The following is an 11528-nucleotide window of genomic DNA, read 5'->3' on the forward strand; positions in this document are numbered from 1 at the left end:
CACTAGTGTGTATGTAGTGTTTCACTGCACGGATGGGTTAGACTGTGGAGTTGACATTTCCCCATTGTGGGACTAATATGGGTCACTTAATCTTAATCTAATAAAATGAGTAAATCTGTGCGTCCGTGTGACAGACAGAGCCTGAGCAGCTCCAACACTGACTATAGGAGAAGCTGAAACTCTAGACCCTACTTTTACTAGCTTGTCTCCTCACTTATTTCCTTCTACCCCTACATGTACGTACATATATCCCTCTTCCAATCCATTGACTGATTCAATGAAACCTCATGAGCAGGTGTTACCATAATTAGCCCAGATGGGGAGAGGTGTCAAAATAAAAGTACCTAAAACCTCATCAGACGTTTATTTCACAGGGGGATTTCCTTGTCCAGAGGCAGCAGATGTTCAGGAACAGTTTCTCTCAGTGTTTCTCACCTCCAGGTACCATCCGAGCTATGTTCCTTCAGGCCCAACTGTCTGTGGGAGATGAAGAACCTTCAGCTCTGACTCTCCTGTTATTCTCTGTGATTAACTGCAGCTCCTTTTCTCCTCCAGCCTCTCCTGCCTCAGAGTCAGCAGCTCAGTGAAACGTCACCCTCTCAGACCTTCCAGCTCTTTGGATCATCACAGCCACAACACTGCAGCAGCTCAGTGGTTGGAGATGCTGACTAGAAACCAGAGAGCAGCTGGATTAATTCCAGCAGGGCATCATGGGAAGGGGAGCTCCTATTGGAGTATAGGAGGTTGCTGTGTGTCCTCTTGAGCAAAAGTGCTCCTACTAGAGTTCCTGCACTTCCTGTTGAGCAAACCAGCCATACTGTTCCACAAGTGCTGCTGCTGTCACCACATCTGAGTTACTGGGTTACGAGTGTTTGTAGCAGGTCGGATCCCTTTAGAGGGACACCAAAAAGCTGTAGTGCACAGTGTGCTGGAACACGTACACGTAACCCTGTTTATGACTAGTAGACGCTTGTATTTCCTTTTTCACCCCCATCTGCAGTCGATCAGCTCAGACATGTTTACTGTCTTACATTTACCTCTTTAGATCTTTAGCACTGGGGCTACTCGCACATTCATATACAGCAATACAGACATTCAGACAATATCAGAGCATTCAGCTCCTCCAGTGGAGGATGATTCTCTCCAGACTGGTCATTTTAATCAGTCACACATTAGCACAGTTAGCGCTAAGATAGCTCTCTGCACACCTGGACTTTTCCAGCTCTGCTTTAGTTTAGAGCAGATCAGCGTTTCAGAGCGTGGAAGCAGGAGGAGGAGTTAAACTCAGAGAGAGAACACAGAATGAAAGAGAGTCTATTCAGCTGAGGATTCTGAATGTCAGTAGATTCAGAGAAAGAAGAGCAGCTTTGCTGAAACGCTCGGTTCCTGTTACAGGTACAGCACGACAGAACCAGCAGGACCGATACGTTCCTGAGATCCAGGAGAGAAATGATGAGGCAGGACGACAGGAGTTCTCTGCAGGTGTTTATTAGACATTCTTTTACAAACAAACAAAAACAGTTTCAGATCAAAGCTAATAAAACAATAAGAATCATCGGTCAGTGGGGGAAACGTGTGTCCAGCGCTAACATCAGCTCTCTAACTAAAGATGTGTGATGGGGCCATTAGCCAGCGACCCTCAGCGAGGCTTAGTTTCCTCATTTCAAACAGAAACTTACATCTCGACAAAATGATCAGCTTAATGAAAACCCTCTCCTCACACTGCCCCCTGCTGGTGCTGAATAAGTACAGCAAGCAGATTCTCTAAGCTAGAGATTCTCTGCAGCTCATTTCTGAATAAACATTATTGTAAAATACAACATATATGAAAAATGACAATATTCACAAAGACAAATGTGAGCACAGCTTTGTTCACATTGAGGAGCCGCTTCACTAAAACACTGAGTGTAATGACTTTAACCCTTGAAGACTCTCTACTGAAGACTTTAACCGCAAATAGCTTTAACAGCTACACTGCTATTCTCAGTGTAATGGGCTCATGATGGTCGTCATGGTGACTTTATAATAACATCAGCTTTATGTTACTTTAGCAGATCAAGTTTAAAGGTGTAATGAAGCCGTGAGGTTTGTACAAATTTATGACTAAACAACTTCATCTTAAACAGCCAATATTCTATATTTTTGTTAGTTTATGTTCATTTATCATAATTCATATTTATAGACAATTCTCAAACCTCTCAGAATTAAACAAGCTATTTTTGTTACTGTGCCTTTAAGACTGATATATGTAAATGAGCTCTGATCTGACTGGCTTTCTAGGTGCCTCGTTCAAAAAACAGTCTGAGCTGAAAGTGCAGTAACAATACTCCGTATCACTTCAGCAGGAGTGGGCGGGGCTAAACTGCTGAAGGCTGAATGGTCACCTAATCCAGGTCAGTAGTTTCAGTGGTTTCTTGTTCATTAGAAAAGTGTGAAAAAGTCCATCATCCATGTGTGGATTGTAGGTGACCAGCAGGTCCGAACCTTTATTACACACTTCTATAACCTAAGAATAACTCAGTCAGTTTACACTGTAGTTCATGTAGTTACTGAATAATAAGATTTAGAATGTAATAAGCCTGAGATTATAAGAGGATATCACTATTAATAGACTCTGATCAAATATAATTAGGTGAGGAAAAAGAGATGATAAGAGCAGAAACTTAGTCAAATAGGCCTCACAGACCATCAGCCACGATCACCACCATCATTTTTTATCACATAACCTCACAGATGACCCTCCAGAAACCCAGAACCCAGCATAGACAGGCTTAGTGAATGTGGAGTGGACTGTATGTAGGAGGGTCATTGTGTCAGAGACGCTGTAGAAGGACAGAATTCCTGCACTGTGATCCACATAAACTCCTATTGTGGAGGAGGCATCTCCTGGGAGAGCGGTTTTAATGTTGTTGTACCAGAAAGAGAGAAAAGAAGAAGAACAATAAAGACTACATGACTGATCGTTACGTCCAAACACACACTCATCACCCTCTCCTTTCCTCCTGATCTCTTTGTATGAGACTGATATTTTCACAGGTCCGCTCCGCTCAACCTCCCAGTAACAGCGTCCACTCAGCCTCTCCACACTCAACACCTGAGACCTGCAGTCAAATCTCTCTGGATGATCAGAGTAACTCTGGACTACATGACTCCACTTCACCACTCTGTTGCTCTCAGACAGGATGAGGTGACGATTTGCTGTGTTAGGATTCAGAGTCAGCTGACAGAAATCTAAATAAAATCACAATAGAGCAATAATTTAAGTTTGTGTTCACAGAATGTTTGTTTCCAACTTTAAACGTCTCTACAGTGAGAATTTCAGACGCTGCCTAAAAGCTCAACTTACACTGTAGAAAATCTTCTCTGCTCTTTGGTTCTGAGAGTAATAAAGGAGCTGCTGCAGCTGTGGAGACACAAGAACACACAGGACCACATCAATAGAATAGAATAGAATAGAATAGAATAGAATAGATTAGAACAGAATAGAACAGAATAGAATAGAAGAGCCAGCAGGAAGCTCCTCTTACCCTGTGGAGGGATTTTCCTGAACTCCTCTCTGCAGAACTCCTCTAGTCTCTCCTTCAGATCAGAGAGAGCGCTCCTCACTCCATCAAATGAGAGATGGTGATGGTCAGAGATGCTGGAGGAGTCCTCAGATCCAGAAGAGACGCTCAGAGACTGGAAACTCTACACAGAGGAAAAACAGAATGGAGAAAAAGAGGAATGAAGCAGCTCAGACCAAATCAGACTAAAGATGAGCGAGTGATCAGACAGAGCTCTGTTTATTACTGTCTTCATGAACTTTTGCTGAGAGGAGTTTGATGAAGTTGATGATGAACAGGTTCCTCTGTAGATCAGTGATTGTTACCTGGAGGAAATGGATGTGATCCTCTGTGAGTGAAAGCTGCTCCAGCTCAGTGTTTCTCCTCTTTAGATCAGCGATCTCCTGCTCCAGTTTCTCCAGGAGTTCTTCAGCTGCACTCAGTTCAGCCTCCTCCTGAGCTCTGATCAGCTCTGTTAGCTCAGAGCGCTTTTTCTCAATGGAGCAGATCAGTTCAGTCCAGATCCTCTCAGTGTCCTCCACTGCTGTCTGAGCACAGCGCTGTTAGAGCACATACAGAGAGCACATATAGAGCTCCATTTAAAGGAGAACTTCAGTAGAACATCTCATTACACACTTTCACTCCTCACAGTCAGTGTAGTCCATCAGTTCAGACGGGTTTAGTGTCTTTAGTTTGTATGCAGATCTGCAATACAGACATATGCTTGTTATTTATTGTGATAAAACACAGAAATGTGGACTTATAAATGATCTCCGATTTGCCGCTTGAGTCACGACACTCCGGTTTAAAACGTCTTCAGGACATTCTCTGGCAGCAGGGAAATTTCAGAACTTTAGATAATTTAGAAACTTTAGATAAGTCAACACCAGCCATAAAACAGTCTGCACTGGCCGATCATGTCATGTGTTATAAATAAATAAAAAAATAAATAAAAATGTATATTTGCTTTTGCACTTCGAGGGTGTAATAGTTGTAAAAGTTAAAACGGAAAAGCAAAGTAATTTTGACAATTCATTATTGTTGTATAATGGACGGATTCTGACATTAAAAAAAAAAAAAAAAAACACCAAACCTGTTGGAAATTCGATTTTTACTGTCAGCCAGCCACTCTTGTCAATCAAATGCTGTGGTCAGTGAATGTGGGGCGTATTTTAAAAGGAAGTGATGAATCTAAACTGAATATAACAACCACTGAGTGACATTTTAACACCCACTAACCAGGCTGAGGATAATTCTGTCCAAAGTGATTGTTGTGTGGAAGTGATTCTTGATTAACTAGAAGAGCTTGAAATGTCCTACCATAAACATATACGTTCCACCTTAAATTGTGTAGAATATACCTGCTGCACCACTTACGGTGGAACAGGAAAATTTGAATAAGAAACTACCTACAGCCTCGTCTACCATAGCGCATATTCATAGGTAGCTCCTTACATAAAACTGTAGGGAGGATATTTTCAGGCAGAGGCTCTCAGGACTGTTTGGAAGAGCTGAACAACCAAAGATGAATATTCTTAGGAGGCGCCATTATGGTGTTTCCTAACCCTGCTCCTGGAGGAACTTAACAGTACTACACGCCCTGCAATCAGAAGTCCATCCCGACGTCCCACCCACAGAGTCTGATTGAAAGGAGAGTCAGACTGATGTCAGTCTGACTGATGTCTGTGAAAAAAATAGGATTGCAACTGCATTTTCATGTTGGCAGAGTTGAAGCGCCACGATGAGGAAATGCAATTGCAAACAGACGAGTGTTTTTCTAATTTAAATATTTTAAAGTCAGACTATTAATACAATGGAAGTTAAATGTTGAAGGCACTTTGCTTTTTCCAGCCATTATACACTGAAATGCAACTGCAAATACACAACTGAATTAGCATTTTCAAATTTGCGTTTAAATGTGAATAAAGTCCAGAATATGCTGCTATAGAAACACAGATGAAAGTGAGACTTCTGGACGGCTGCTACTGCTTTCAGCTACGCTAACACACTTTTACGTGCTAACTGGTAGAGTACAGTATCAGCTTGTTAGCTACATTAGCCTCGTAGCTCCAGTGCTGAACCTTCAGAGCCCAAACATGTCTTGTGTGCTGGACTCCATTTGGTGTAATGGGAGGAGAAAGTGTGTGAATTTAATCCCAGAGTGTCCAACACTGAGCTCCTCACTGTCTGACTGGAGGAGAACCTGACTGAGCTCTGAAATATCCAATCTCTGCTCAGTCCTCACCTTAAGAGTGTTCACAGCCTGTTCCAGCTCCTGCAGCTTCTTCTGTTTCTCCTGGATCCTCTGCTGGACTTCTCTCTGCATCTCCTCCAGCTCCCTCTGTCAACAAACACACTGTATGACTGGGAATCATCACCTACACACATTAGGATTACTGTGAGTTAAAGAAGGGTCATTCCACACCAGCTCACCTCGGCCCTGTCCACTCACCTCATGGAGCTTCATCAAGTTCTGAGCACATGAAATGCTTAAAAACCAGTATCAGTCCATTGTTTTCAGCATGGTTAGCTAACTGTACTCTGGGCCACAGAACAGTTTGAACTGAGTCACTTCCTGGTTTTTCTGTTGGTTTCGAGTGTAGGTTTATGGCGGTATTGTGCCAAAACCATCGAATTCCACACTGTGAAAGTTCACACAGTGATGATAACCAGGAGAGAGTAGCTGGTTAGCATTAGCTTAGCTAGAGTAACAGCTCTGCTCACCACAGAACAGATCAGATTCTGACTAACAAAAGCTTTACTGGCGCAGGTTTAGATGATAATGACTCGAATCATTGGAAAGAAAGTCGAGCAGCTGGTGTTGGAGGGACATAAAGCCAAAACTAAACCTGTTCTGTGGTGTCTGGAAGTGTAGCATCCTAGCTAAGCTAATGCTGGCTGGCTCCTTTCTCCTAGCTAGCTTAGCTTAGCTAAACAGGTCCCAACACTGTAGTACAGTTTTGATTCGACTAACTGGCGCTCTGCTGTTACGAGTATAGACGATACAAAGTTATATCAGCGAGGGTGACTGTTTGGTGTTGGAGTGACAGAAATCCAAAATTGAACGTGTTCTGTAGTGTTTTAAGCTGGAGGCTCCCAGGCTAAGCTAACACATTATTATACAGTGCTTCCCACAGCAGTACAGCGAACCAATTACCAAAAAAACACTCGATTAAAGGATAATGGCTCTTATATGACAGTACAAATTCAAAGGACTGGTGTGGAAGTGACAGGAAGATTAAAGTAGAATTGTTCCAAGGTGCTTTGAGTGGACATGCTGTGGGTGAGTCAGTGTGGAGTGACGCAGTAGTGAAGTTCACTGTTGTTCTACAGAGCTTTCACACCATCATGTGAGCACTATAAGGCTGAAGATGGTGTTGGCTGGTAAAACATTCACAGACTGCTCTGACTTTATTACTATTGCTGAGGAAGAAAGAGTTTATTCAACACTTCCTCATCCACAACACTTTACACACATTCTTTACACACAAACCCCATTAAACTCAAGAACTGAGACAGTTTAAATCCTTCAGCTGATGCAGTTTAGCTTCATTTAGATCCAGAAGGTCTGTAGTTCTCACCTGTTTCTGGGTTCTCTCTGCTGCAGCTGAGACTGTATCGTGGCCTACATGTTCATATTTTGCGCACAAATAGCAGATGCTGCTTCGGTCAGTGCGACAGTAGATCTCCATCAGTTTGTCGTGTTGAGAGCAGATCTTCTCTTGTAGTCGTGCGGACGCTGTGACCAGCTTGTGCTTTTTCCAAGCAGCACCTTCATAGTGAGGTTTAAGATGACCTTCACAAAAGGAGACCAGACACGTCAGACAGGATTTTGCAGCTTTGCGTTTCCTCCCAGTGCAGAAATCACACTCCACATCTCCAGATCCAGCAGGAGGAGCAGCTCGGACTTCTGTCTTCTTCAGTTTCTCCAAAATTTCAGCTATAAAGTAGCTTCTGCGTAGAACAGGCCTCGGAGTGAAGGTCTCTCTGCACTGGGGGCAGCTGTAGACACCCCTCTGATCCTCCTGATCCCAGCAGCCATTAATGCACACCATACAGAAACTGTGTCCACAGGGAACGGTCACTGGATCCTCCAGCAGATCCAGACAAACTGGACAGCTGAACTGGTCCTGATCTACTGAAATACTGGCCTCTGCCATTCTCCTGACCGTCTACACTGAGAGAGAGAGAGAGAGCGAGGGAGACACCGCGAACAGTTTCGTTTTCTCCGACCTGAGTCACTTCCTGTTTTTTTCTGTTGGTTTCAAGTGTTACAGAGAGGAGAAGGAGAAAGAGAGGAGGAGGAGACGACTGAACACACAACTGAACTACAGTCTCTAAATACTGACTGAAACTGAACAACAGGACCCTTCGTTCAGGACCCTCCACAGGCTGGTTCTCCTGTTGGAGATCTTAAAGTGATAGTTCTGCCACAAATCACTGCTGCTGTGTTCAGCTATGCTAATGTGCTTTAGTCCATGTTTATAGATACAGTGAATCGTACAGAGTCAGAAACCACATCATCAAGTCTATTAGAGACACAGAACATCTCCACACTCTGTGACCAGTGATGATCTACACATGCAGTTAGCACCATGCTAATCAGTGTACATAAGTCTACACTGCTTGTTAGCTACATAGAAATGCACAGTTGAGTTAAATAACAGATTATAACTCTATTATATTCAATACAACTGAGTCTGTGTTGGGCTTTAGGTAATGAACAGCTCACTGAATCATCATCATTAACTCAGGTCAGTTCCTCCAGCTGTGCTTACCTCCTCAAACTCCTCCTAAATGTCAGAGTGAGAAACTCTTTATGAGCTGTGATCAGCATTTTGAGGGTCAAACTGGACGAATGAAATAAAGAACAAGTGAAAAGTCGTTCAAGGATTGTGAACCTCTGAAGAGTGAATCATTATGAGGGAAAGATCAGAGAGTTCCTGAAATTCAGAGAAAAGAAATGAATTAATCATCCAGAGAAATACAGAGTTATAACTCATATACAGTAAAAGGACCAAAGGAGATGATAAAGAACAGAGAGAACACTGGAGGATGGACGAATGAACCACCACAAAACTCAACATGGATTTAAAAACAGGAAAAGTTCAGCTGAACGATGCTAATGCTCAGATTAGCATGATGTGCTAACTGGAGACTCCACATTTAAACCATGTTAAAGTCTTTCTTGACCTCTTTTGGTCAGTTAAAGGTCATTAAAGCTGTTCTCTTTATTGCTCTGCACGGTGAATCACGAGAGTCCTGCTCTCTTATTTAAGCTAACAGACTCAAGCATTAGCATGACCAGCGCTGAAATCCAGCGTTCTGCACCATCAGCTTCTGACTCGTCCAGGACTGACATGTTCAACTCCTACAGCTCTAAAGTTGTCACTGCTGCTTTACTGCGTTATTTAAATACAGATATTTCTATAAACACTTCTGGAAACAGTCCATCATAAAGTGTCCTGGGCGTCATTCTCCACAGGAAGCTGGCGCAGTGCTTTAAGGTCAGCCATAGAGAGTAATTAATAGAGATAACTCTATTAATTATAAATTAATAAATACACTCTCATTAATAATCTCACAGCCTAAACACTCCTGACACCACGTTCATCCTCTTCACCTCACTGTCGGCTCCCTGACTGACCCTTCAAAATCAGATGTTTGGATTAATTATAACACAGAAACTTCTTGTCTACAGTTTTCCTTTAAGAGGGTGAAACAGTTTTACATGCTGAAGAGCAGAAACTCAGGAGTGCAGGAGAATGAAATATTTAAATCTTCTCAGTGGTCTCTCCTAAAGTGGTTTAAGGTGGTCTTACAGTTTATTTACAGTACAGTTTCTATTTTGTCCTGCTGAAGTGATCACTGCTGTCTTAATAATGTAATACAGAAGCTTTTACTGGAGGAGACTGGCTCAATTATTAATTGAGAGCGATGATAAATCACTAATTGTCCGTTTGGTTATTGGTGTTGTGACTCCAGGTGATGAATGCACCTCCTGCAACCTCAGACCACCAATCAGACCACCAAACATAGCTGAATAGGTCAGCCATTCAAAACACACTTTAACCTTTCGTGAACCCCATGAAACATACCTGAAAAGCTGAGCTCCTCAAAACACACCTGAACAGGTGAGCCCCACAAAATACACCTGGACTTCAACTGTCAGCAGTTCCTGATTGAGGCTGTAAGATCTTTAACTGTAGATCCTTCACCAGGAATAACAGCTGACATCCTCTATTAGGAGTGACTGTAGAGGAGTTTCCACTTGGTCTTTTCAGACGGTGAATAAAACAGAAGATTTAGAGTCTTATGATGATGATCTTTATATCCCTGACTGTGAGTTTCCTGAAGAGTACAGGCCCCGCCCCCAACCCTCTCCTTCAAACCTTTAGTAAACTCTCTCTCCAGGCTCCGACTTCTGATTGCAGCTTTAAAGCTTCTCGTAGTTTGTTCAACTGAAGCTGAAGGAAGCTGCAGCCCACCTGGATTGGATTAGTATGCATACCTGGATTGGATTGGTACGTATCCAGTACAGCAGAAGGATCAAGACAGGCTCTGCCTTTGACTGACAGCTTCCTTCTCGCTCCCCCCAGAGCCGCTAGCAATAAGACAGAAGGAGCATCACTGTTCTACTCCTAATTTTAATGATAAACTCAACAGGAGCTCCAGTAAGTCTCAGAAACGCTCCTGTCTGAGCCGCTGACTCCGCCTCTAACACTGTCCTTTACAGCTCCTGTTTATGTTTATGCTTATTTCATGATTCATGATGAACAAACACCTTTAATCCCCTGAGCAACAACAGAGAAACACAGAAACTACAAACTTCAAGCAGCTCTAAACAGAGCTTTCGTTCCTCAGACTGCGGGACGCTCCTTTCTGGCTCCAAGGTATCAACAGTTAGCACAAACAGACCTGAACCTGTCTGGGGCTCAAAGATCACGCCCCAAAGGGTCAGGGGTGAAATTTGGAGTGATCTGAGGCACTTTTCCAAGAAGGTCCTCATGGCACCTGTGGGCTACTTTGAGGACATAAGCAGCCTTGTAGAGCAGGAGTGGCTCACCCTGGGGTGCCCATGACCCTTTTTGGCCCAAATAGTGTAGGGGAAGGGTCTGATATCACAGGAGTGGCCTGAACTGCAGTTGTAATATAGGCAGAGCTTAGGTGGAGGTGGGCGGAGCTTAACTTCAAAGAGGTGGAGCGAAGTGTGTCGAGTTAGCCTCCCATATTATAAAGGCAGTCCAAGTCAACTTTGGGATACAACCAGAAAATGACCGGAACGTTTGGACACTGCGTCCCTACTGATTGTGGGGGGATTAAACACCACACAGGAAGTAGTTTAGCTGTCCTTTCTATGGGATTTCCTATTTATTTTTTCCAAACTTTAAAGGACTGTAACCCACAAACCCCAGCTTTCACGCTCTGTTGAAAACCACTTTACAAATTATGAAATATTTCCTGTTCTATCTGTATTTTCGGGAACATGTTTACATTGTGTCCATAGACAGTTATTCATTCTACAAAGCAGAGAGGGAGAACCAACAGGGTGTCTCAGTGGCTTCACTTCACTGTGTATATTGTGATGTCATATCTTTATGTCCCATCCTCAGATGTCCTGGATCTGCTAACGTACCTTAGACAATGTTTACAGATAACAGAGTATCAGACAGTGTCATTAACCACACATTCTCTCTCTCTCTCTCTCTCTCTCTCTCTCTCTGGGTCATTAGAGGACAGTCTAAAGCATTAGGGTCACTCTCAGCTTACCACACTGTCCTCTCTGATTCCTCACTCGAAGGTGAGAAGCTGTTTTCTACACACGGGCGTCTGTCTGATACTACAGCCCACCAGTCTGATCATACAGACCACCTGTCCTGTAAAGTGTTACCTGAATACTGTGTTCATTAATTTCTCTCCTTCTCTCCCTTCCTGTCTCGCAAGTGTCAATCATGGGGGTCCAATCACCATAAACCCAGCTTGGTC

At 43.1% G+C, this 11528-nt stretch overlaps 1 protein-coding gene across 2 annotated transcripts; it reads right to left on the bottom strand.

The window, feature by feature from the left end:
• Nucleotides 1–1472: 1472 nt before the first annotated feature.
• On the bottom strand, nt 1473–7879 carry LOC118800566 (E3 ubiquitin/ISG15 ligase TRIM25-like). 2 transcript variants are annotated; one of them, XM_036560830.1, is made up of 6 exons: nt 7124–7853; nt 5788–5883; nt 3869–4102; nt 3528–3687; nt 3347–3403; nt 1473–3231 (listed from the first exon to the last, which is right to left on the bottom strand). In XM_036560830.1, the coding sequence occupies exons 1-6, from the start codon at nt 7700–7702 to the stop codon at nt 2708–2710; spliced, it is 1650 nt and encodes a 549-aa protein (XP_036416723.1). In that variant the 5' UTR covers nt 7703–7853; the 3' UTR covers nt 1473–2707. The 2 variants fall into 2 exon arrangements, with proteins under 2 accessions (XP_036416723.1, XP_036416724.1); XM_036560831.1 differs by lacking the exon at nt 3869–4102 and having other exon boundaries at nt 7124–7879.
• Between the last annotated feature and the right edge of the window lie 3649 nt (nt 7880–11528).

The sequence above is a fragment of the Colossoma macropomum genome, unplaced genomic scaffold (assembly GCF_904425465.1).
Source record: "Colossoma macropomum unplaced genomic scaffold, Colossoma_macropomum, whole genome shotgun sequence".
NCBI lineage: Eukaryota > Metazoa > Chordata > Actinopteri > Characiformes > Serrasalmidae > Colossoma > Colossoma macropomum.

What these genes read in the sequence shown, in the direction of transcription:
- LOC118800566 (XM_036560830.1), bottom strand. Translation starts at nt 7,702, where the DNA reads ATGGCAGAGGCCAGTATTTCAGTAGATCAGGACCAGTTCAGCTGTCCA. An exon ending in CAGAGAGAACCCAGAAACAG is followed by an intron (nt 5,884 to 7,123) that starts GTGAGAACTACA and finishes GTTTGTTGACAG; the next exon opens with AGGGAGCTGGAGGAGATGCA. An exon ending in CAGAGAAGATTTTCTACAGT is followed by an intron (nt 3,232 to 3,346) that starts GTAAGTTGAGCT and finishes GATTTTATTTAG; the next exon opens with ATTTCTGTCAGCTGACTCTG.